We start from the raw sequence: 27,095 nt of genomic DNA on the forward strand, positions 1-27,095 counted from the left end.
AGGGATGAGAACACACTCCATCTGGAGGGAGTGAACTCTTTCATGTAGCACAAAAGGGCACCTGTAAAATTTGGAAGCCTACCGTATTTGGCATCTTTGTGGATTTATGTAGTTTGATTCTGAAGACCACAATATCCTGATTCTCTTGTGTGTGCTTGTGCTATCAAGTCACCTGTCAAGTTATAGCAACTCCATGGCATTCATAGGATTTATTTAGGTATGGAATACTTAGAGGTGGTTTTGCCAATTCCTTCCTCTGAAATATAGCCTACAGCACCTGGCATTTGTTGAGGCCTTCCCATCCAAGTACTAACCAGGGCTGATCCTGCTTAGCTTTCAAGAGAAGATCTAGTGCCTTTAGTGCAGTGGTTCTCAACCTGTGAGTCCCCAGATATTTTGGCCTTCAACTCCCAAAAGTCCTATCATCTGTTAAACTGTCTGGGATTTCTGGAAGTTGTGGGGCAAAACACCTGGGGACCCACAAGTTGAGAACCACTGCTTTAGTGTATTTAGGCCTCCACAATTATCTTACCTTTGTATATTTAGTCTTTCCAAGGTGAGCTGTTCAGCAAGATTTGGCATTAACTAAGGAAAATGAATTAAAATGGGACATTATCTAGAATTCCTGTTGTTGCCTGCTATTTATACTTCATTTATGTTTTGCATGTGTTCTTTTTTGTTGTTGCCTACAATGTAGCAGTTTCCTGTTCTTTGCTTATCGGCTTCATTTAATCAACATAATTTAACATTAATGTGTTATATTTTTGTTTATTGCTCATTTAGTATAGTCAGTCGTGATTTTATGTGTGATACTGTTGACATTCCCACCCCATGTAGTTGTTTTGTTCACAATGGTTTCTTTTATAACATTTGTATGATGTGTATGTGTTGTATAGAGCAAGATGGATTTTTGAGTGTTCTATAAGTGTACATGCTACTTTGATTTTATTTCTACATGTATGGAAATCATATGATTTTTTTGGTCCTGACTTGGTAGTGGATTATCTTCCCCCAAATTAAATATATATATATATATATTATGCTTCATGTAACAGATTAATGTGAGTCATATTACTCTGGACTTGGTCGGCCTTCAAATCATCTATCAATTGATTGTAACCCCATAAATTTAATAGGTTTTTAGTAGGAAATAAACGCTCAGCCTTCTAGAAAACCTCAGAGATGATGTTATTGGCAAATAAAGGGAGTTATCCAAGAGCTCAGTTGGCCAGATGGAAAGGAGAGCAGGGCGTGCAGAGCATAATAAACTTTGTGTAAACCCAGCTGCTAGATCAGATCAGAGCATTTATAACCGCTCAACTAATTTGGAAATGAATTAAGATAACCTTTGCTAAACCCGAACAGCGCGATCTGCATCTAGACAGACAAATTCTCAATGTATTTGCCCTCAAGCCCATCTGGAGATTCCAAGATTAGAACAAGATTAGATTTTGTTGCAGTGTTGGAAATTTTACAGTTGTGAGGACTTGGCTTCATGTATCCACCTGTTTATTCTTAATACAAGGTGAATATACAGCATCCTGTTACTATTTAAAACCATTTCAGTTTTAAAAAATACTTTCTGCCCATGGTGTGTCTAGTAAGCCCAGCATAGCCATTTTTTAGGTTACACTGTATGGCAGTGGAGTGTTGGCAGGTGATTCCTGTATATCAGTAGTTCCCAACCTTTGATCCTCCCTGTGTTTTGGACTTCAATGCCCAGAAATCCCAGCCAACTTACTAGCTGCTAGGAATTGTGGGGGCTGAAGTCCAAAACACTGGGGCCAGCTGTCCAAGGAATTGCCTATCCAAAAGCACAATGGAACATCCACGTCTTTAGGTTCTTGTGGAAAGTGGATAGAGATAGTGCTAGCCTGATCTCATTGGGGAGGGAGTTCCAGAGCCAAGGGGCCATGACTGAAAAGGCCCTCTCTCTCGTCCCCACTTCCAAATGGAGATAGAAGCGAGAGAAGACCCTCCCCAGAAGATCTTAAAGAGCATCTAGGTTCGTAGGGGAAGATGCAGTTGTAAAGATAAGCAGGTCTCGAACCATTTAGAGCTTTATAGGTGATACCAAAATGCCTATCTCTAAAGAAATGTTGTGTAGTGTTTCAATGTGGGTTTTGTTTTGTTTTATAGAACGATCCCTATTGTTATTTATAATTGCAAGGCATATTTCATAAGCCCAGTTTGCCTGGACTGTATACTTACAAGGCTGAAACTTTAGGTTGATTTACTTTTAACCTTCTCATGTGCTTGCACTCCAGTCAGAGCTGACATAATTATGCTTCAAACCATGAGATTTTGTCTGCAAATGCACTCCAAGAATGCACTATTGTTTTCATAGGTTTTTTTTAAAAAAATTGTTTTTTTTCAAATTTTCTGATATTTTAGCAAAAATATTGTACTCTGGTCTGGTCTGGTCTAGGAGGAGGTGTGTGAAAGTAACACCATGAGGAACTGGACTGGGTGACACTAATCAAAGGGATATCACTAAATGGGAAAGGGGCAATACTTCTGTTAATATCATGCCTCTCTGAGCATACAAGTAGCTCTGTTGCCTGAATTTGCTATTTGGATGGAGGGATGGGTGGATACTGGATACTACATTTCCTCTGTGAAACTCAACAAAATTTTGCCCTTGTATCATTCCTCAAAAAAGGGCTAAGTTTGAGAAATGTTGTCTTACCTAGAACTACTCTTTGAATTTACTGAATCCTCCTGTTTCGGCTATGCCACATTTCCAGGAGCAGGTGCTGGTTTCTGTGTTGGTGGAGTGGTGAATCAGAGCCATGTTTTAGTGTGTGCTATCCATGGTCCTGAATGCTACTAAACCCATTCTACTAGCTTTGGTGCCATTAAATCTCTCCACTAAAGTTTGGACTAAATCTCACAGTGGAGTCATACTCCTCTGAAAGGGGATTCCCCACTGAGTAACTCAACAGGCCTGACTTTTTGAAGGTCTTTTAGATGCAGTTGTTTCCAGCTCACCATGCCTAAGCAACGGGAGGTGAATGATTTTTTTAATAAAAGTTTTGGGGAGGATGTATACTGGCATGTATGTTTTTATTTTGGTGTATGCAAATATACAAGCCAGGCTTGCATTACAGGAGCATAGAAGCAAAGAAACCAGGTAGGTCAAATGAGTCTCATTCAACAAAGTCTTTGCTCTGCCCACACTTCTGAAACTTTTTACAACCCCAAACCAAATGGAGGCTGCTCCTGTTCTGCTCTTCTCTTGCGCGTATGCTCTTCCAGGTGGCACCTTGGGCAACCAGTTCCTCCAGTTGCATTCCAAAGCAGATCAGACAACAGGAACCTAAACCATCCCTGTCCTGAATGCCCTTTCAGCCAAGTGATTAAAATGTCTCACAGAAGCACATGGCACTCAGTATTTCCAGCATGTACAAATGGAATCTCCCACCAAACTTTCCTGCTTATGAAGCCAAATACAATGCAGCAGGCAGGGAGATTTCTGATATTTGTTCTTTGTAGTGTCTTCCAGTCTGCCTCTGGGTGCAATTCAAAGAGATGCCTATTATCTATTAGAGCTCAAATGGCTTGGGGCTCTTGCCTGAGGGATCATCTCTGGTCTTGAAAACTTGCTTACACACTGGGTTATTGCTTGCCTTAATTTCCACACTTTTTGGTGGAGCTGTCTGTGGATATGAGAATTGGTCTTTTCTGTAGTTTTTCTTAGTGGAATTTTCTTCCCAGTTGAGTTTTAGAAGATCCCAATAGAATTTTGTTTGAATATTCCTTTGTTCTTTATTAACCCCAGCACTGGTGATGTTTTTAAAGATTGGCTGGGTGGTCAACAGCAAACTGAACCAGCTTGACCCCATTTGATTTGTTGCTGTTGTCTTGATTGCCTTCAAGTTGTTTCTGTGTAATGTCAACCCTAAAGTGAATCTGACAAGGGATCATATTGGCAAGATTTGCTGTGTAGGGATTGCCTTTCTCTTCCTCTAAGGCATGTAACTTTGCCCACTTCTCCAAACCCCACTCATGAATTGTACACCATTACTTAAACCGCAACACCACACTGACTCCATTTGATGCTGTTGACCAGCTAGCCTTGCTAGAATAGACAGTAGTGCAGCAGCAGCACCAATAGATCTTAACTATCAACAAAACAAACATTTTGGGACTTCCTTTTTGGAAGGGAAGGAGGTCTTCTGCCTTGCAGACTGGCAGGGCCTTTTGATGTGGGAGGGCATTCTGGCACGCTTCTGCATGTGGAGTGTGGGAAATGCAGCATGCTGTAATTGATTCCAGTTTCCCACTATCACTTATTTTCATGACTTACATTGTTTTAATGTTTCTGATCAATTGTGTATTTCGCTACATATGTTGGGAGTTGTAGTCCACCCACATTCAGAGAGCTGTGTGAATTCCATCGGTGATGGACTTGAACCAAACTTGGTGCACATGCTCTTCATGACCCACCTTAAAATATTGGTGGTCTTAGGGGACATAGTAAAGGATTATGGTGTCCACCCACATTTAGATAGCCGCATGATTCTCACCAGAAATGGAGGGTGTGGCTCTTCTCCAAATTAGTCTGACAGCTCAGCCCTACTTGCCAGAATGTTTCTCCCAACATCTTAGCCTGTTTGCTAGGCAGGCTGTGGATGATGAGAATTGCAACCCAAGAAGAAGCCTGAGCCCCTGACCAGTTAGGAGGATAGCTGTGAATTGTAGCTAGCCAGATCTGGAGTTGGTGGGAGTTGAAACCCAAGCAAATTGGAGCTGGTGGGAGTTGCAGCCAGCCAGATATGGGCTCAATGAGCATTCCAGTAGGCTAGAACCCAATGCAAGAGGGCAGTAGAGCCACTAGAGAGTTGTCATGGAGACTTGTATCCTCAGTACCTGAGGGACAGAGAAACTACTGCTTTGTGTTTTATTATAGTAAATGATTTTGCTTATTTAATCAAGTCAGGTGACTGTGGAATCCCTTTTTTAAAAAAACGTATGGAACAAGTCACTCCAAAATCAAACACAGTACAATTACTGCAAACATGTGAAATAGCCTAGGAACTTGATTGACAGATTAGAAATTAACGGGAAAGAGGTGCCTAGGCGGTTGCATTGGGGATCTATATCTTCCAGGTGTGGTCACTCCCTGAGGGACAAAGAAAGTCCTGCTTTGTGTTTCAGTTTGGGGAATAGAACCATCCTTACAACTGCAAAACTAACAATACCAATACAAAATGGGAACCAGGGTAATGCTGGGTACATATGTTAGTACAGGAAGTTCAGCACTGACCATTGATATACTGCCATCCTTGGATAAAAATGAAGACTTTTAAAAGTAAATGTGTCTTTGCTTGCTGATTAAAAGGAGTCAAAGAGTGAGCCAGAGTAGCTTTCCATGGGAGAGGATTCCACAGTTGGAAGCAGCCACTGAGCAGTTGTGTCCATAAGAAACAAGCTCAATTTCAGTGTTTTTTGTGGAGTTGCTTTACAGCACTATCTATCCTTCACTTCTCAGGGTGCAGCCTAGATTTGCAGTAAGAGAGATAAAACACCAGTTGATTCATCTCCCCGATTAAGATGATGAATTCCTTAAGCTTTAATCTGTATAAATTTAAATGGAAATCCCAGTTAACGACTGATCATCTGCAAAACCAGTCTTCAGGATTATCACTTTCTAATCAGATGCTGGAAGTTCCACAAATGCCATCACAACAAGATCTTTGTTATTTTTGGACAGAGGTCTTCCATTTGGCAATCATTGTGAGAAAGAAAAATTGCCACAGTTAACAAAAAAAAAGGCAAGGTATGCAATGACTTCATTACCAGTATGAAACTGTTAACCCTTTCAGTTATATCTCACCTTCCTACATTTTTTCCCAGTCCCTTTTCATTATTTTCTTCAGATAGTAGCAGCAAAGACTCTGATATCAGTCATTAAGCGAATAATCTCTGAATTGTACAGATAGCCTTTCACATTCTCTGGAATTAGGGGTATAGGACACCCCACAAAAATGAAAAACAAAGAATAAGAAAGGCTATCTGAGCTACCCCTTTCTCCAAAATAGGCTTAGTACTCTAATAACTTTGATATTTACTGCCCCACTATTTGGAAGGGAGGCAACCAAGGAAGCAAGGCTTATGTGTTATGCAATACAATACTAGTTCATATAAGTACTCTACAAAACTATATTTATAATTTGCCTGGGACTTCCCAAAGGGCAAAATAGCATAAATTACATTTTTACATAAAGAATTAAATGGAATAGCAGATACATCTTGCTTAATCATTGGCAATGGGCATTAATTTCCATTCCCCCTAAAGGTAGCAAAACTAGTTAGGAGAATACAAGACAGTTTGTGACAAACATAGCTCCATCTTTCTGTAGAGAAGAATGACCTGAGACTCTGGACAGATACCTGGGGAGGATAATTACTGCCTGAGGTGGTTGGCTCAGTCTCAGTAATAGTAAGACTGGCCCATTTACTTGATTGTTGCTGATGCAACATAAAAGATACGGAGGCATTGGCAAATCCAATTTGCAGAAATAAGAAGTACTGTGATGATAATGCTTTTTTGCTCTCCCCATTGCATCAGTTCATTTTTGCAACTACAGCTTCACAGTTAACTATTGTTAACTATAAAACATAAGCAAAAGAGATTCATATACAACTTACCATAAAATAGTTAGTTGGCATGGCAATTTCCAATTTACATACAGTATGATTCCCATATCCATACAGGAATAGGTTCTTGAACTTATAGTGAAAACAGGAAACCATGTAATAGCAAATGAGTGAAATCTGTCAGAAGTTACCATAGAACCATCATAGATGACAGAACATTCTAATGAGATTTCATCTCTAAGAATTTGATACAGCAACTAGGGCAACGTTATGGTATCACCAGTGGCATAGAATCACCTAGAGGATTTAGAAATTTCCCAGAGATTAAGTTTCTTTTTACATATGGGTAGTGAATCTGCAGGTACTGGTCCTGTTGCACTAAACTAGGAGTTTAGGAGTTGCACTAAACTAGATATATTGATATTCTTTTATTGCCTTAACACTGGACCAGTGACATCTGTATACACTGCCTATTATAGGACTCAGCATCAATGCCCATGACTGGCTGGACCTACAGTACAATAAATGGTCCTCCTTTGTTGTCTTTTCATCAGGGATTGACATAATAGTTTTGTAAAGCAGCTAGTTACCAGGCTCAACCTGACCATCAAACAACAAGTCATTGTGTATTACTGTTCCTTCAGTCCAAGAAGGTCACACATTCAACTATTAGTTACTAAGCAATTAGTGTGACATGAGGCACCTATCCCTTGGATCTTGCCTTCACCTTAGAATCAAAGAGTTGGAAGAGATCTCATGGGCCATCCAGTCCAACCCCCTGCTAAGAAACAGGAATATTGCATTCAAATCACCCCTGACAGATGGCCATCCAGCCTCTGTTTAAAAGCTTCCAAAGAAGGAGCCTCCACCACATTCTAGGGCAGAGAGTTCCACTGCTGAACGGCTCTCACAGTCAGGAAGTTCTTCCTCATGTTCAGGTGGAATCTCCTTTCTTGTAGTTTGAAGCCATTGTTTCGTCTCCTAGTCTCCAGGGAAGCAGAAAACAAGCTTGCTCCCTCCTCCCTTTAGCTTCCTCTTACATATTTATACATGGCTATCATATCTCCTCTCAGCCTTTTCTTCTTCAGGCTAAACATGCCCAGCTCCTTAAGCCTCTCCTCATCGGGCTTGTTCTCCAGACCCTTGATCATTTTAGTCGCCCTCCTCTGGATACATTCCAGCTTGTCAATATCTCTCTTGAATTTTGGTGCCCAGAATTGGACACAATATTCCAGGTGTGGTCTAACCAAAGCAGAATGGAGGGGTAGGATTACTTCCTTAGATCTAGACATTATGCTCCTATTGATGCAGGCCAAAATCCCATTGGCTTTTTTGCCACCACATCACATTGTTGGCTCATGTTTAACTTGTTGTCCACGAGGACTCCAAGATCTTTTTCACATGTACTGCTCTCGAGCCAGACATTGTCCCCCATTCTGTATCTTTGCATTTCATTTTTCCTGCCAAAGTGGAGTATCTTGCATTTGTCCCTGTTGAACTTCATTTTGTTAGTTTTGGCCCATCTCTCTAATCTGTCAAGATCGTTTTGAATTCTGCTCCTGTCCTTCTCCATGTATTTAGACAGAGGCCAAGATATATCCTGCGAGGATATGCAAACAACCTATTCCCATTCACTGAAGGGATTAACAAAATTTACAGGCAAAACAGAAATAAAACTCAGTTCCAACTCACTCCTCCAAAAGACTATTACTTATCCAAGTCACTAATTAGAAAGTGAAAGTGAGTTGATTCCTTTCTCTGCTTTTCATGGCATTTATATCTGCTGCCTGAGGCTGTTGCTTCACTTGGCCTTTACATGGTCCATCTGCAGCAGCTATATGATGATGCTAATGGTAAATTCAGCATGCATCCCCCCCCCCATGCAGTTTTTGTTTTTAGCCATGCCATTTTTGTATGCTTTTAGCCTTGTATGTGGGGTGAGTGCGTGTAAGTTTCTCTATTGTAAGCCACCTTGTGTCTCAGCTTGGCAATTATATACAGTTGGATTATTTCTACAACCTTATTGGTTAGTTCTTTTGTTGAATAGTCCTTCCCACTGTTACTTTAAATTTAACCAGTAATCAGATTGTGACCAAGGTGGTAAAACAACAGCTCCGATAACTTGACCTTCTAGCAATCTTGCAGATAAAATGTGTCTTCTGACTCTTGAATTTTCTGCAGGATTACTTAGCCTGTCAGGTATGGATGAGGAAATTCATTAACTTCCCAGTTCTGACTCACTACCGTCTGCCATATGTCTCATCTAATCTGCAAAATTGACTGGTAACCTTTAAAGCAGATTGTGTGCCTCATTCAGTGGGAATTAAGGAGGTGCTATTTGCTCTGGTTTGTAATGCAAAGATTCCAAGGCAAAGGAAAGGAAGGAAGAATCAACTGTGTGGAGGTGATAGAAATTCACTGAGTGGCATCACTAGGAGGGTCAGAGGGTCAAAACTGCACCAGGTGACACAATCAGAGGGGTGACACCAAAATGACTGTCTGTAAAAATATTGTGCATTGTTTCAGCATCAATGTATTAATATTATTTATAAAAGTATATTTGTGGTTAGATAAAACTACAAAACATTTTCATAAACCTAGCTTACACGTACTGTTTCAATAGACCTATTGATTTGCCCCAAAGAAATGGGATATCAGTGTTTCCATTTGATGTTGGGTGTTTTGTCTTATGCTTGTTATAACAGGCTGTGTTTGTTATTTAATTTTAGTTTTTTAAGTTATAATTTGTATTTATATGTTGGGTTGTATAAATCTTGTCAGCACTGATGTATTATTGTTGTATTTGGGCATTGAATGTTTGCCTTTTATGTTTGGAATCCACCCTGAGTCCCTTTGGGGTGATAGAGCAGAATATAAATTTAAAAAAATTATTATTATTAGATACGGACGGAAGTCCATGGGAGTGACCCCGCAGAGATTATTAATACAGGAAAAACCAGGCTCCAACAGCAAGCAATTCAAGATCGAATCATTTTATTAGCCACTTACTCAATTTAAAAAGATCACTTGGGGCAAATTTATTTTTTTTAACCTGTTCCACCTTTCTAGAGGAATTTCTAGACTCTTTAAGAAGGATAGCTTTTTAATATCTTGGTTTTTCAGCAGTGTTTTTGAGCATGTCTCCTTTTGGGGTCGTAATACTCCCATTTTGCCAGTATGAGCATCATCACTTAGCATCTCAGTTTTCTTAGATTAGTAAAAAGAATTAGCTATAAACCTGTTTCTGATATTTTTTTCACAGGAAGTCTGCATCGGGCCACCAGTGTTCCAGAATATGTGTATAAACTAGACACAGTTGAAACTGATTTTCCTTCAAGGCCTTCTTTTGGAACATCATATTATCAATCTCATCAGGTGAGAAATACTAAAAGAGCACATATTCATGCGCATGTGCACACACAGAGAGTGAGCAACCTTTTCCAACTGGCGCCATCCAGATATGATGGGTGATAAGAAACATAATCTCAGTGCCAGAGTTAGGATTATGAGAGTTGTAATTCAGTACACCTTTGCTGGAATAAATACGTACATTTAATAAGGAAAGAAAGAATATTGACTTGAAACAATACACTCTGGAAATATTTTAAAGAGTCTGGGTTTTGTTTTTTGCTTGTACAAACTAATTGGAAGCTGAAATAGAAACATTTAAAAGAGCGAACTGCTCTCATGTACAACATCTGTACCAGGAAGAAATCTAATCCTTGTTGCAGACACCAGAGCTTTTGATTGTACAGGAGCCAAAAGGAATTCTGTCTTTGTTTATATCTGTTAGGCATGCTATGGACCTTGTAGACTGTAGCTATCTTGTTAGGATTAAACTAAGTCCACACTAGCATTTAATTACAGTGTCTGTATTTATGTAATTACTTACTTTGCCTTTTCCCTTTCTTCATTATCAATAGCCCTGCTTTGCACCTGTCCTGCAGATTTCTCAAAGACTATTTCAGTTAGTTTTGATGTTAGATTACAACATTTGCGAATCTGAAAAGGACTGGGAAAGTAACACAAGTTTATGAAGAAATGCCAAGGCAAATATATTTAAAGCTCTTCAGATACTTTGGAAATAGAATCCCTGTTTGTTAACCCAACCACATGAGAACAACCTTCACAAATAATCGCATCCCACCTATTGGCTGGATGTTTGACAGAAACCAGCCTTTGCAAGAGTGGTGAATAAATATCCAAGTTTTAGAAAGGAAGGGATAGATCATGGGCTGGGCATCATAATTTAATGTGTAGAGGATTAGACTTCAATTCCCCACTCACCTCTGAGATTTGGTAGTAATTTTGGACAACCCAATGTGTTCCTTTTCTAGCTAAACTCACATGTTCATTGAAATTTTAAAAAATATGGAGGGAAAACTATTTGTGATGCCTTCAACTCCCTCTTGGAGGAAGTGCATCATACAAATGTAAGAAATATGGAGATCTTGCGAATGGATGAGAATATGAAGAGCAAAAATGTTGCTAGATATGTTCTTTAGACACATATATGAACTCACATATGGTCTGACTACACATATCTCTAAGGTATCTTCTGACCATGACAATAGTAAATCTTAGTACAATAAACAACCTGCATTCACACTGAGCTATTTAAAAGGGAAACATATTGAACACACACAGACCAAACCATACATAAATAATAATCACACTTGGAAAGAGGAAATATGATGGTAGAACATCATAAAAAGCAAACAGAGAGAATTACACAAATAAATAGCTAATGCAACACAATTGCCTGCAAATGTGGAAGTGTTACTTCTAATAAACAAACTCACGAAGCCTAAGGGATTTTGAGGCCCGAGCTATTACTGGGGATGTTTCAAAGCACTGGATTCAGATTGCATGAGGGGGTAAACAACATGGGATTTAGAATGTGCTTAGAGAAAGAAGAAATAGAGAGAGGGGTTCAATGGGGGGAATAATCTTTTCTCTAAGCCACACACATTGTTTGTTTGTTTGTTTGTATGCCACTTTATCCCACCCAAAGGAGACTCACAGCAGAAGGCGAGGAGGTAATTCATCTGTTCCAGATATTCCCACTCTTGTTAGATTTTTCCAAGGTAGAGCTATGAAGTGTTGTATTTCTAGCTGGGCAGGTGGAGAGGAAAATAACTTAATAAAAGTCCTTTCTGTGCAAGAATCAGAAGTTCAAGGGGATAAATGCTAACAGGATTCTCTGGCTAAACTTCTGAATTAAGAGAGGTCTGTATAAAAGAGTATTTTCAGTTTATATAAGCAGGTAGGCATAGCCTAGCCAGCTGTTTCAACAAGATCAGGAGGCAGAAAGCTGCTTCTGGGAATCCAAGCTCAGAAATCAGCCAGTGGTTTCCTCCTTCAGAATAAAGTAAGCTGGAAACTGGCATGTTAAGCATGGTTTTGAGGGTGGGGAGTGGACCTTTTAGGTTTTGCCCACCCTTCCCAAGCTTGTGTATTTCACTCTTGATTTTTACATCATGTTGACTGAGACTCACCAGATATTTGACTTTCCGTGTGTGAGAGAGACTATGGTTGTATTTTGACAAAACAAAAGAGGAAAATGTGCTGTGCTGATCATGTTTCCTCAAAAGTGGCCTTTCCCTATCAGTGGCATTTCCTTGACCATAAGATATTTGGCCAAGGACTCTTAATCTGTGAGTATTCACTCATGTTCCATAATTTCATCAGTACAGGCAGTTCCCGAGTTATAACGTTCGACTTACATACAACTCCTAGTTACAAATGGGATGAGGCAACAGAAATGAGAGAAATCTACCCCTAGGAAGGGAAATTCAGTTATAATGGAGGAAAATGTGTATATCCACTGAAGCTTTCTCGCCAGTCCTTGTTCCAACCACAACCAAAAATTTTCAAACTTCAATTCTCACAGCAACAAAAAGTGAGGTGAAATCTTCTGAACAGGGGCACAGAAAGCAAAACAAATGTTACAGGGGTGGGTTGTTGTAGGTTTTTTCAGGCTATATGACCATGGTCTAGAGGCATTCTCTCCTGACGTTTCGCCTGCATCTATGGCAAGCATCCTCACCTCACTACCTCTGAAGATGCTTGCCATAGATGCAGGTGAAACGTCAGGAGGGAATGCCTCTAGACCATGGCCATATAGCCCGAAAAAACCTACAGCAACTCAGTGTTTCGGGCCATGAAAGCCTTTGACGTTACAGGGGTGTCTGCCTTTCCCTACGCTATCCAAAACTTTAAAAAATGGCTGGAGTGACACTTTAAAAATCTGTTCTGACTTACATACAAATTCAACTTAAGAACAAACCTACAGAATCTTATGTTGTTTGTAACTTGGAGACTGCTTGTTTTTCTCTCTTCTCTTATGATTATAGCTAGCCTAGCCCTCATCTTTTGGTAGGATCTCCAGCACTTTATTTTCATCCCTGTCCTGCCCTATTAGTCTCAAATCTGCACATGCCAACTTTTCTTGGCCATTGGTTGCTGGCTGTCTTGTTATGTTTAATGATGTCTTAGGTTTTATTGTTTTGTTACTGTTTATTTTGACTATACATTGCTTTTGAAGGCATCTAATAGTTGCCTAAGTATAAGCCACCTTTAGTCCCCTCCATGGTGGAGAAAGGTGGGGTAGAAATGTAGTAAATAAATAAATAAACTTTTATTATATTGGACTTGGTCCCATGTAAGCCACCCCGAGTCCCTTCAGGGAGATTGAGGCAGGATATAAGAATAAAATTGTTGTTGTTGTTGTTGTTATAGCTAAACAGATCACATTCCTCATTTCTTTTCTACATAAGATCTACCTCATGGATTTGACCAGAGAGGTCTTGTCCTAGACCAGACAAACTGAAGTAGTTCCAGTAAAAACTCACACATATAAACACATGCCTTGCCTTTGTAACTACAGGAATTGTGAGAATAGAAGGTGAATGAAATATGATACAAATACCAAGAAATAATATAAAAAGCGATAATTTTGAAATGGGAACTAGGATGAAGGAAAGGCACTGGTATTAACTCCCATTCAGGCTATTCACCTCCCGTGCCTGGAAGAACATGCAGAGACACAAAAACTATCCTGTCCTCTACAGGGCTGTCCTTGAAATGATCCAAGGTGTTTCCTGCCCTGAGGAGATGGGAACATGTTCAACCAGTATTGTGTCAACTGAGCTTCCAGGCTCAAATCAAGACTTCTGTCTCTTCCTGTCTCCATATCTTTGTTTAAAGTTTGACACTTTGCTCATTAAAAAAAGATAAACAGGAGAGTACAATCCCATTGCCCATGGGATTTGTACCTGCAGTTTCATTTGTCCTCACTAGGTATTTTTCTGGTTCTCTGGCACAATTTTATGGTATTCTTGATCCAGATTGCCTTCATTTCAATCGAGTTTGCTATTATCCACACTTCTGCAAATCCCCCAGGTAAAAGATTTCCAGATGTTTTTTCACCCCAAACTAGCACAAAGCATCCAAACCCAGCTGCCGATGTGTTGTTTTACTTCTCCCACTGGTAAAGGCCTCAAATTGGCCTCAATGGCAGCTGGAAGTGACTTTGCATCCTTTCCAGTATGTCAGGACACAACAGTGCAGCACACAGGGTGGTTGGAGATGGGGGTCAAGTAGGCATGGACTCCACCCTCAAAGTTGCCCAACTTTGTTCCAAACTTTAGCCACTCTGAGTCCCTCTATAAGGGAGAGAGGGCGGGATATAAAAACAAAGTAAATAAAATCTTTTAAGACATAACAACAGTATAGCATATACTTTATACATGCATTTATATCCCAAGAGAGGGAATGAAAATATTGCTGACAGTAAATATACTAAGTTGAGGGTGTTTGAAATGTTGAAAATATAGATATAGATCATTCATCCAGGAAAGGTTAATTACACCCAATTTATATTCATCCTATTCAGACTGCTAATTTTGATTTGTATCTGTTCATTATGTTAGTGATTAATTTTATAAAATATTTCATTTCTAAAAAAATGTAATAATGTGCATGCATGGAAACTGTTCTGAAATATATATTCCATATACATCCATGGCTATCTTATTCTGATGTTCTTCTCAATTGCTATATCACTCCTATCTGTTTTGTTCTTGATTGTTTTTCTAACAGGTAGGTTCCCAAAGTAGTTATGAAAATGGTTGGGGACCTAGAATCCTTCCATATATTTCATACAGAACAACAGAAGACAAGTCTCAAAGGCAACCCTTGAAGAGATTAGAGGTTTCCCCTAATGGCAGTCCTGACAAGCCAGTTTTCTTCCAGAATGACTACCAGTACAACAGGGGGCTAACCATAAGGCATGGAGAAAGCAAGAGGTCCAGTGTCATGCCTCCAAGATATGCTCGGTCTGAGATCGTTGGCTATGCAACTCATAATGGTGGGAACAGAGGGTATAGTACTCAAAGACACTTCTACATTGGGCCTCCAAATGAAACTGTGGTTGACAGTGCCCCTAACAGCCCAAGAGCTCCAATTTATCAGCGAATTGGGAACAGTCGGAGCATGAACAACCTTTTGGAGAAAGAGAGCTACCTGACATCTGGTTCTGCCGTGGGACAAGTCCGAAACCCTGTTGCTTCCCAAATTGGATCTCAGCAAAAGCAGTCTATCAGATCCAGCTGGCACCAGAGTACCTTCAGATCTCAGAACACAAAGGAGGCTTCTCAACCAACTTCACCCACCAGCGGCACTACAGAGACAAGATTTGCAATGACCGCAGCTGAGGCAGCTGCAAGACGAAATGGTTTCATAGAGCACGAGAGGGGAGTTGGCACTGGAACCCAGCCTGGGTGAGTTTTAGCTACATACCTTCCAGGCATATGGATCACTTTCAGTTTGTTATATACCTTTTTAATATAATCAAACTGAAAGCAGGAGAGCAAGAGAGGGAGGGAGATATGTACATACACACACATAGTACAACCCCTGTATCCATGAGGGATATATTTCTGGACTTTGCATGGATACACAACACTGCTGACATTAGCAAAGTGTATTGAAATGAAGGGCCTCTCACCCAATAATATCATGGAGAAGCTATAAAATGTATTGTTGAAGGCTTTCGTGGCTGGAATCACTGGGTTGTTGTAGGGTTTTCGGGCTATATGGCCATGTTCTAGAAGCATCCTCTCCTGACATTTCACCTGTATCTATGGCAAGCATCCTCAGAGGTTGTGAGTACCGAAAAACCTACAATGACCTATAAAATCCCTAGAAAAGACATGGATAAATGAAACCTCTTTTCCCATGGATCTGTGAGTTGCACTGTGTGTGTGATAACTTTTATTGTTCTACCTATCTTGCATTTATTTTCAACTGTCCCTCCAAATTCTATTGAGGGATGCATGCCAGCAACAGACAGGTCTTATTTCTCAGCTGCATGGAATTATATCCTTCCAAAAGTACTTTCATTGCTACAGGATTAATTTTTTGCCACTGAATGTATTGTCTTCTCAGTGATTTTTTGGGTAGCCCGTTGCTGGAATTTCTCCTCCATTCCACTGAGTTTAGCTGCATGATTTGGCATACTCAGGGATTTAAGTTTGCAGCTGTTAAGGTATACAGTGTCAGGGGGACAGAAGAGGGTTATTCACAATATCAGGCCAGAACACGTCCTGTAAAAAGAGTTATGTTTGGTGAGGACTGAACAAAACAGCTGAATTCTTCAGGTGACTGAGCAGTTTGCTGAATGAGAATATTTCCAGGAGGCTCAGTACAGATAGGAGTTGTTTTTACAGTTTCTCAACAAGTATAGGAAAAAGCAATAAGACAGAACCAAAAAGACTTTTCCCTTGTTTATAACATTTTTGTATACCTTTCAAGGACTGGTTTCTTCATTGTGCAAAATATCACAAGACTCTCAGGTCACAAATTCTGGGAGGTGGCAACAAAGAAGGTTTTTTTTTTCGTGTTAGGTGCGACTTGAGAAACTGCAAGCTGCTTCTGGTGTGAGAGAATTGGCCGTCTGCAAAGACGTTGCCCAGGGGATACCTGGATGTTTTACCATCCTGTGGGAGGCTGCTCTTGTGTCCCCGCATGAGAAGCTGGAGCTGACAGAGGGAGCTCACCCTGCTCTCCCCAGATTTGAACCGCTGACCAACTGTGCTGCTGGCACAAAGGTTTAACCCATTGTGCAGCGGGGGGCTCCAAAGGAATCATAGGATCATAGAGTTGGAAGAGACCTCATGGGCCATCTAGTCCAACCCCCTGCCAAGAACCAGGAAAATTGCATTCAAATCACCCCTGACAGATGGCCATCCAGCCTCTCTTTAAAAGTTTCCAAAGATGGAGCCTCTATCACACTCCGGAGCATAGAGTTCCACTGCTGAACAGCTCTCACAGTCAGAAAGTTCTTCCTAATGTAAAGGAGAAGATAATGTGGCATATAACCTCCCCTAAGTTGATTTTGCTACCTCCATGTGTAGTAAAAGATGTTCTTTTATCATCAGTTTCCAAAATTCAGCTAACATATTATCATTTAGTGCAGTGCATGGTTTATCTTCTTCATCCTGGTTGGTTATAAACAAGGCAGGCTTAGGACATCATACAACCGGAGGTGACTTTCTATGTGCAGAGAGTGACAGAGTGGTAGCTTATAACTTGTTTTATACAGAAGATGTTGCTCTGAGGATTGAGTTCTCTACTACAACTATGGGCCAAAATCCTGCTTGGAGCACATGGGACAAGGTACATGAGCCACACTGACAGATTTATCAACACAAGAGAAACCAGAGCTTTCAGAAGAAATATATACAGCTGATGCCCCACACTGGCACATCTCACACTACCTAATGGTAGAGCCAGCAAAATGCTAAGTAATGATAATAGAGCAAGAACCTCTTCATTTATAAGAATTACTCATCATGAGAGCTTCCTGGTATTGTTAGCAGAAACCATTTGTAGGATACTAATGTGATTTCCCTGCTTCTTGGCAGAGGGTTGGACTTCATGGCCCACGAGGTCTTTTCCCACTCAATGATTCTATGATTCTATGATCCTGTCACTCTAATGTACCAGGGGTCTGGTTATGTTATATATTAGGTCAATCTCTAATCTTATTATTAAGGTCTTTATTGCTCTTTGATCTCCCTAGTAATGAATGTACAGTTTTATCATTAGTCCATATAGTTCTCTATATCATCCTTTCAGTGAAATTAATGGTGAAATATTCTGCTACTTTTGACCTAATCTTGTCCATGACATGATTATCTTTTAATACGTTAGTGTTGAGTCTCTGACTTATAATTGGATTGCTGGTCATCAGCCGCTTAATAAACTGGAGCGTGAACAAAAACAGGATGATACTACTATCTAACATTTTCAGCACTAGAAGTGCAAGAATGAAGAATATATCAGTTCTACAATAAAGAATTATCTTCTGTGCTCTCATGTACTTTCCTATATCTTCCAAATGAGGAGTGCCTCATCAGAAAAGAAGGTTCTGCTTTCGGCAAGCTTCTGTTTTTAACTGGGGTAGTTGAAAGTTATTCACATTCTGAAAAAAACAGACATTGGTTCCAATGGTTTTCTTTATCATAATACATTTTCATGTGTTCATGTTTAATCATCTAGGAATAAAGAAGGAGACATGACTCTGGAGCGGGCAGTCAATATACTGCAAACAGAAAATGCCTTGTCTCCCCGAGTTCTCGCAGCAATTGTTTACATACAGCATGAGAGCTTCCAAAGAGCAGAGGCCAGAAGGACAGTAAGTAACCAGTTTCTTGACATACTTTTTTTTTACTTTCATGGTCTTGCAGAGGATCCTCTTGTATCTGAGGCATGGCATCTGGAATGAAATGCATCTATCAGACATCAAGGATGGAAAGATATTCCGCACCACTTTTCTCTGTGGATATAATTAAAATAAACTGAGATCAAGCCATATTTCTATCTTCTAACTTTACTCAAGCCAAACATACCTGTGGTGATGAGAAGGAACCAGACAGGCAGGTGGATAGGCTATCTCTTCCTCCTACAAGGCCTGAACCAAACATGTATGAAGCCAGCTCTTGGTAGAGGAAATGGATTATTGGTGTATTAAAAAGTAATAAGTATTGCTAAAACTGATCCTCTAACTGGCTTCATGATGCAATGTTTCATTGCAAGACCAGTGTAATACATTTTCTGCTTGGAGCAAAGGATAGCATACAACCAGCCTCCCATTACTCTCCCCTCCCATCAAGCATTCCCCCAGCCCACCTCCATGCACACAAAATTCCAATTCAGACATTAACTATGTTCGCTGAAAATTCTTGACATGACACCAGTAGTAGGATAGAGACTTACTTAACATGAGGCCAGTCTTGTTGAACATTGAGAAAACCAAAGTGTGCTTCCATCAGTCACCAGCCAATCTCTCTGCAATTCCAGAAATACAGCTTAATGGTGTAACATTAGAAAATGTTGACCATTTCCACTACCTTGGCAGCCACCTCTCCACAAAAGTCAACATTGACACTAAAATACAACACTGCCTGAGCTCTGTGAGGGCAGTTTTTCTGAATGAAGCAGAGTGTGTTTGTGGTTTGGGACATCCATAGGGAAAACAAGGGTCTATTGTCCTCCCAACCATGCTATATACCTGCAAAATGTGGACTGTCAACAGAAGTCACACTCAAGTCCTAGAATGATTCCATCAGCATTGCCTCTGAAAAATCCTGCAAATCTCTTGGGAAGACAGAAGGACAAATGTCAGCATCTGGAAGAAGCAAAGATCACCAGCATTGAAGCGATGCTCCTACGCCATCAACTCCACCGGACTGGCCATGTTGTCCGAATGCCCAATCACCACCTTTCAAAGCAGTTACTATACTCCCAACTCAAGAATGGGAAACAATGTTGGTGGACAGGAAAAGAGATTTAAAGATGGGCTTAAAGCCAACCTTTAAAACGGTGACATATACACTGAGAACTGGAAGGCCCTGGCCCTTGAGCGCTCTAACTGGAGATCAGCTCTGACCAACAGTGTTACAGAATTTGAAGAGGCACGAAGGGGGGGTGAAAGGGAGAAACGTGCCAAGAAAAAGGCATGTCAAGCCAACCCTGACTTGGACCACCTTCCAACTGTAAACCGATGGAGAACATGCGGATCAATGTCTTACAGAGAAAGGTCAACCCTTCTGTTCAAGGAGCTCCACTGGCTGCCATTTATTTTCCGAGCCCAATTTAAGGTGCAGGTGCTTACCTACAAAGCCCTGAATGGTTTGGGACCATCTTACCTACGTGACCGCATCTCCGTCTATGAACCCACATGTTCACTTCGGTCATCTGGCCCTGCTCGTGATCCCGCCTGCATCGCAAGCGCGTTTGGTGGGGACACGAGACAGGGCCTTTTCTGTGGTGGCCCCCCGACTCTGGAACGCCCTCCCCAAAGATCTTAGACAGGCCCCTACATTGGCAGTCTTCAGAAAGAACTTGAAGACCTGGCTATTCCGATGTGCCTTCCCAGATTAGGAAATCTCCAATACCAAGTCCCATAAGCACTTTATTAGAACTAAGATTGCTGCACATCGCACTCTGCACTTGCCCTATAAGCCTTATATACCACCTGTCACACCAGCACTTTTAATCCTGTACCCATTACTCTGGCCCAGCCCAGTTTTATTGTGTCCTAGTGTATTGTTTATTGCTTGTTGTTTATATTGCTTTAATTGTTCTTAATTTGCCTTATGTTTTGTATTGTTGTATTGTGTGTTGAGGCCTTGGCCGTTGTAAGCTGCATCGAGTCCTTCGGGAGATGCTAGCGGGGTACAAATAAAGTTTAATAATAATTAAAAATAATAATAATCAAGAATAGGGCTCCACAGCCACCTATGGACCCACTGCCAAGACACTACACTTGGAGGACCATCATCATCAGGCTACAAGGGATCGCCTAAGGAAGGAGGGATGGTTTAGGCCAAACCACATATCACACAAAACTGTACCAGTAAACAGAAGTGAACGGTGAAAGAGAGTAGCATCTTCAATCTGAGTAACTTCCACATTCTGACTATAATAATAAGGCCAGTTCGGTTTGTTTGCCAAATAACACGTCCTCACTGTAGAGACTTATACTGGAAAACCTTTTGAAACACTTCACACAGCTCTATGTCTGCTGTTCACTTCTATATTTAGTATATTACAAGGTGTCAAAATGTTATTATAAACCTGTTTACATGAAGACTTGAAAAGATTTTAGACAGTACTTCCAAATATCTATGGTACCAGCATGGACCACCTCGGTATCTCAGCAACTGATTACACTGTTGACCAAGTCATGGAAACCCTGGACATAATAAACTGTTGAGCAATCCAAGCACAAGCTCTCAGAAACAAATTCTTGACCCTGTAATTTTTGCAAGGAACATGCTTTGCTTAATCAGAAAACGGTTGTCCACAGACCATATGCCATAGCTACTTCAAAGTCTAGTTTTCTCAACATGTACTTCCATGTACACAAGAGTTCACTGTATTTATACAATAGTTTCATAATTAACAACATTAAAACAACAAAACCAAAATACCTATTGTGTGACTCCCCCAAGATCACCCAGTGGTTTCCATGGCCAAGCAGGGAATTAAACCTGAACCTTCAGAGTCATAGTCCAGTGCTCAAACCTTACACCATTCTGGCCATTGATTGCAATACAGAGCAATGGTGCCATTTTTACTTTTATTTCCAATCATCTGTATTAGTTCCTTTTCACGCGTACATTCATTTTCTTTCAGTCTCGCTGTCATATTATTTTCCTTTCCATCTAAATCTCTCAGTTTACATCTCTTTTAAAAAAAACTTCCACACTTTCAAAAATATAAAAATTAAGAAGGATATAATGGCCAGTAGCTACTGCAATTCATTTGAGTTTGGGACATAATTCCATAGTCATCTGTAACAACTGGTTAAAGAGCAGTGTTGCAGATCAAGATGTGGTGATGAATGTACAGGATAATTCTCTGAGTATTGTTGGACCACAACTCCTATCGGTCCCAGACAGAATAATTGAGGGTCAGGGATGATGGGAATTGCGGCCCAACAGCGCCTGGAAGGCTACACAGATAGCAATTCATTTTGGTGTGCTCACAAAGGCTTTCATGGCTGGAATCACTGCATTGCTGTGAGTTTTCCAGGCTGCATGGCCATGTTCCAGAAGCATTCTCTCCTGACATTTCGCCCTCATCTATTTCAGGCATGCTCAGAGGTTGTGAGGTTTGTTAGAAACTAGGCAAGTGAGATTTATATGTCTTTGGAATGTCCAGGGTGGGAGAAAGAACTCTTGCCTGCTTGAGGCAAGTGTGAATGTTGCAGTTGGCCACCTTGATTAGCATTTAATGGCCTTGAAGCTTCAAAGCCTGGCTGATTGCTGCCTAGGGAATCCTTTGTTGAAAGGTGTTAACTGGCCCTGATTGATTCGTATCTGGAATTCTCCTGGTTTTTTTTTTTTTTTGGGGAGGGGGGGGTTGAGTATTGCTCTTTATTTACTGTCCTGATTTTAGAGTTTCCAGACAAGAATCAATCAGGGCCAGTGAACACCTCCCAACAAAGGACCCCCCAGACAGCAGGCAGCCACACTTTGAAGCTACAATGTCATTAAATACTAATCAAGATGGCCAATTACAACATTCACACTGTCACTTGCCTAGTTTCCAATAGACCTCACAATCCCTGAGGATGCCTACCATAGATGTGGGCAAAACGTCAGGAGAGAATGTTTCTGGAACATGGCCATACAACTCAGAAAACTCACAGCATCCCAATTCATTTTGGTCTTGAGAAAAACAGGGAGAGAATTTAGCACCTACTGTTTTGTGAACTAGGCCAGAAATAACAGGAAAGCCAGTGGTAAGTTTCATATGTGCATTTCTGACGATGAAAAAAAGTAATTCGTTCAACCGAGAGCTGATTGCGTTATGTAAACCTGAGCTAAAGTGTCTTTTTTTGTGTTGTATACCTGCTTATTGAAAAAGCTGCTTGTAAAGTTAAGTGAACTTTTAAACAAAACTGTGTAGTTTCTAAGACAAATTGTTTAGGTTTTCTGGCGGGATCAATGTCACTTTTCTACTGTTTGATAGACCTTTTAGACACAGCCCAGTGCTGTTATGCATGGGACAATCCAAGAAATACACTAATGTGCCATAATGTGACATGAATTTATTTTTACAGTATATTAGTATTGCTGGCACATCTATTTCTTCAAAGGTTTGGGAAGCAAACATAAAGAAAGGGAATTTCCAACAACCTCCCTATATTATGTTCCTGTTCGTTTGAAACTTGCCAGTCACCAGAATTCAACCAATTCAGTGCATGTAGCCTTCACAGATTGAGTTCTTTAAAGGTTTTATTGGATGATTTTGCAGCCCTTTTCTCACTAGCTTCCCCCCAGCAGCATCAAAGGCCCTTCCTGAAGATAAGATCACACTAAGGGGTCAACCAGGCTAACTTATTTTCCCCAGCCAAATAGCTCTGGAAGCTGATAAGTATACCCTGTTGGTGATGCCCTTTTCCTGACCTTTTTGTATAATCTCAGATTTCAGTGGCCTGGTTTTATCTCTGAAATATGGAAGTTTCATGTATTGTCGAAGACTTTCATGGCCGGAATCGAAATGAAACTTCCATAGGGTTGTTGTAGGTTTTTCGGGCTCTATGGCCATGTTCTAGAGGCATTCTCTCCTGAGACTTCACTACCTCTGAGGATGTTTGCCATAGATGCAGGCGAAACGTCAGGAGAGAATGCCTCTAGAACATGGCCATATAGCCCGAAAAAACCTACAACAACCCTATGGAAGTTTCATTTCGATATCCTAATTAATCATGTTGTAGCTAATAGATCTAATGTAAATGGGATTTGAGAGATCCAGGTTCTAGTCTACGGAGCCATCAACCACATGAGCCAATCTTCTTCTTACTCTTGTTTTTCTCAGCTTGACCCTGTTATAAGGATAAAAGAGGAGGCGGACAATAGTGTAGGCTTCCTTGATTCTGCAGAAGGATACTAATGTCCTCCAAATGCCTTTTTAAAAAACTCAAAGCATGTATGGTTGGGATAAAATTTCATCGGAAAAATTACCATACCAATTTTACTTTTAAAAAAAAGTTAAAATTTTGTATTTTTGCATATAGTTTTCCCTAATATATAACTATTGTAAGGATTGTTCCTAATGTATATATTTTTAATGAACAACTAGCTAAACCCGACCATGCTTCGCTGTAGCTCAGTCTGATATGAAATGAATGTGATAGTAGATAAAAGTATTGATAGATTTACTGATAAAACATATCATTCCATTCACACTCATTTTGCTGACATCCATATTTCCTATCTATTAAGAAATAATCATAGTGTAAACATATGCTGCTTCTTTTTAACTTGTCAGGTTTATTCACTTGGTGGTATTCCCAAACTGGTGGAACTTCTGAATGTACAGAATGAGGATGTGCAGAGAGCAGCATGTGGAGCTTTGAGGAATCTGGTGTATGAAGACAATGATAACAAACTGGAAGTGTCAGAACAAAAGGGGATCTCTGTCCTGCTAAGGCTGTTACGGCAAACTCAAGATGTGGAGACTAAAAAGCAAATCACAGGTAAGTAAGATGTTGAGTGTTGGACTATGACTCTGGCAAACAGGGTTTGAATCCCCACTTGGCTACAGAAACCCACTAGGTCGTACTCACTCAGCCTCAGAGGATGGCAAAGGTGAACCCAGTTTGAACTAATCCTGTGCAGAAAATCCCTTAAGGTCACCATAAGTTAGAAACAACAGTAGAGTACTGCAGTCTTTGTGCACAGACTTTCTGTAACTGGTATCCTTGTTGATTAGATGACCAAAGTCTACATGTACTTTTGTTGCTAGTTGGAGGGAAATTTGGCTAGAAGGATGGTTCCTGAATGTTTTTCTATATTTTAAGAAGCAGCATCCCATACCATGTGCATCTTATATTGTCTGACCAACCACTGGCTAGAGCAAATTATCACACCCTCACAACCACCAAGCATAGCCAAAAGAGAACCAGCTAGTTCTGCTCAGTTGATGCATCTGTTTCCCATGAAGTTCAACTTAACAGCACCAAACTTAGCAATCACAAACATTTAAAAGTCATAACAAAGTGTGTGTATGTGTGTGTGTGCATGTGGTGTGGCTGCTCAGCAAGCATTCAGCTGCAAACTGAGAAAAAAAGGGAAAATGCTGGCATCTTAGATATCCAGCACCAGTGATGTTTGAGGTCAAGGAAAACAAGTCAAGTTTTTTTTCTCCCTGCTGCTAAACTACCTGGTCATTCTGCATTTTTCCCTGGCCATTAAATGGCTTTCCCAAATCATCCCCTGGCCACTGGATGTGTGTACTAATACTGTGAAGTTGCTTTGCTTTACACAATATGAAAGGCCTGAATACCTCTTTGCACAACATCCTTGGAAACATATACATGTTTGTCTCTTGCTCACTCTCTACTGATAATAGCACCTACTGGTTTATTTATTTTATTTCCAACATTTTTACCCCATCCTTCTCAACCCCCAAAAGGAGACTCAGGGCAGCTTACATCGACAACAATTTGATGCCAACACATACAGAATACATACACAATATATCACAACATTACACATTAAATAAAAACATTAAGTTAAAATCCTTTTTAAAACATTATTAACAACGAGGTAGCCAAATTCAATCCAATTCAGCATCCAAAGACTTTGTCAGGTCACATAAACGTTGCAATAACTATCAAACCTGCTCACCAAATGCCTGGTCCCAGAACCATGATTTAAGCTTCTTCCTTAAGGAGAGGAGGGATGGAGCTGACCTACATGAGAGCTATAAAGGATCAACAGGGTCCCCATACATTCTTTCACAATACTTTACAAGTAGGGGACCATGTCTATGATCTACTCTACAGAGAAGACATCCCCTTTTTGAAAAGTTGCCCAGGCCACATCTGCTCTAAAGAAGAAAGAAAATGTATTTGGATGAGTAATTTTGGAGACTCATAGACTATCCACTTCCTACTGTGTTGAGATGTATTATGGCACATTTAAATTACAGGATTACAGGATTTTTTCTTAATGCGCATCTATACGTATGAGTTCACATGCGCACATCGACAATCTGTTTCATGGATTTGATGAGGGATTTCATCGTTGGTGATGTTTGAATAACCAGCTAAGTTCCAATAAAGTATATCTTCTTTGAGCAAGCAGAATGGTTGCCAATGTGTGCTCTAATATTCTTAAACCAGTAAAATGTCCTTGTGTTATAATGATGGTGAAATGTAAGGATAACAAGCAGAGAAAGTGGCTGAATTCCAATGCTCCGGCCAGAATCCCCCACACCCTGGAATGATGACAACCCTTCTCCTGAGTAATCACCACAAATTAGGCAGTTGTTGGGAGGGGGTCAGTAGATAGAGATTGCTAATGTTAACCTATGATAAGACCGCTGCAGAATGTAGTAAATATGTCAGAGCTAAGGAATTTTGGAGGCTGATAGCACCTGATAGGATTCCTGTAAGAAGCTTCTACTTAGTACCCTGGATATTTAAAGTTTCTTTTTTTGTTGATCGTGTTGAAATTTCCAGTTGGAGCTGGTGGGAGGAAATTAGTACCTTTGTTGATTCTTTAAGAAACTCTATATTCTAGGCTTGGTTTATTTATTTTTTATAGTACATTGAAAATGTTGCCAAATACCTTGCAGATGTCACCAAATGTGAGAACTAGCTATTCCCAGTTTGTGAAATATGCCTAGTTTTCAGAACTAAATTTCTTTTTAAGAGTGGGGGAGGATTCCTTTAGATGCATTTCCCCACCCTTAGATTGCATGACTTTGGGTCATCACAGGACTGAGAACTCTGCCCACCAGAAAGAAACCTTTCTCATTTTTTTTCCTGTCCTAATCACGTATCTTAAGTAATAAAAGATAAAGCACAGTGCGACATCAGATGATAAGCTTATCTAGCTTGCCTTTTGTCACCAGCCAAACACTTCTTGGGAAACCTACAAGAAAGTTGTGAAGGCCTCATCTTGTGTTCCTCAGGACCTGGAATTCAAAGGCACATAATCTATCATTGCCAGTAGCCGATGATACAGTGATTGTCCATGAATTTAAAGCAATCTAAACTCATGGCCATCAGGGGCTATTGACGTTATCGGGAATTCTTTCCTCATATGAGCCTCAGTTGCACCAACAGACCTTGGGGAAATGAAGGTGAAAATCCTTTCACGCCTAACAAGCATTGTCTTTTGCCTCTATTCTTCTGCAGCATAGTAGGTCCTTTTTTCTGCTTGGTTGTCCACCGAATGGGGAAAAGGTGCATAAACATGGTTGTTAGCAATGGAATAGAACGGGATCGCCTCCCTAAAATGTGAGATTTTCAGTGGCTTTAATTCCATAACATGCAAAAGTTTCAGTTATGAAACCCAAAGTAATATATACTGAATTCTTTGGGAATGATTTAAACATGTCACAGATTCGAGTGCGTTTCTTGAAAATAAAACACATTTTGATTATTATTGCTTTTGAAACAA

The 27,095-nt window shown here is 40.3% G+C and overlaps 1 protein-coding gene across 1 annotated transcript in view; it reads left to right on the plus strand.

The window, feature by feature from the left end:
- PKP2 (plakophilin 2) overlaps nt 1-27,095 on the plus strand; it is a 68,352-nt gene that overhangs the window by 10,272 nt on the left and 30,985 nt on the right. Inside the window, exons 2-5 of the mRNA XM_060776433.2 lie at nt 9,866-9,978; nt 14,707-15,386; nt 18,169-18,304; nt 23,953-24,160. Coding sequence (XP_060632416.2) covers nt 9,866-9,978; nt 14,707-15,386; nt 18,169-18,304; nt 23,953-24,160 — 1,137 coding nt within the window. The remainder of the gene's footprint in view (nt 1-9,865; nt 9,979-14,706; nt 15,387-18,168; nt 18,305-23,952; nt 24,161-27,095) is intronic.

This window comes from Anolis sagrei, chromosome 5, assembly GCF_037176765.1.
Source record: "Anolis sagrei isolate rAnoSag1 chromosome 5, rAnoSag1.mat, whole genome shotgun sequence".
NCBI classification, from domain to species: domain Eukaryota; kingdom Metazoa; phylum Chordata; class Lepidosauria; order Squamata; family Dactyloidae; genus Anolis; species Anolis sagrei.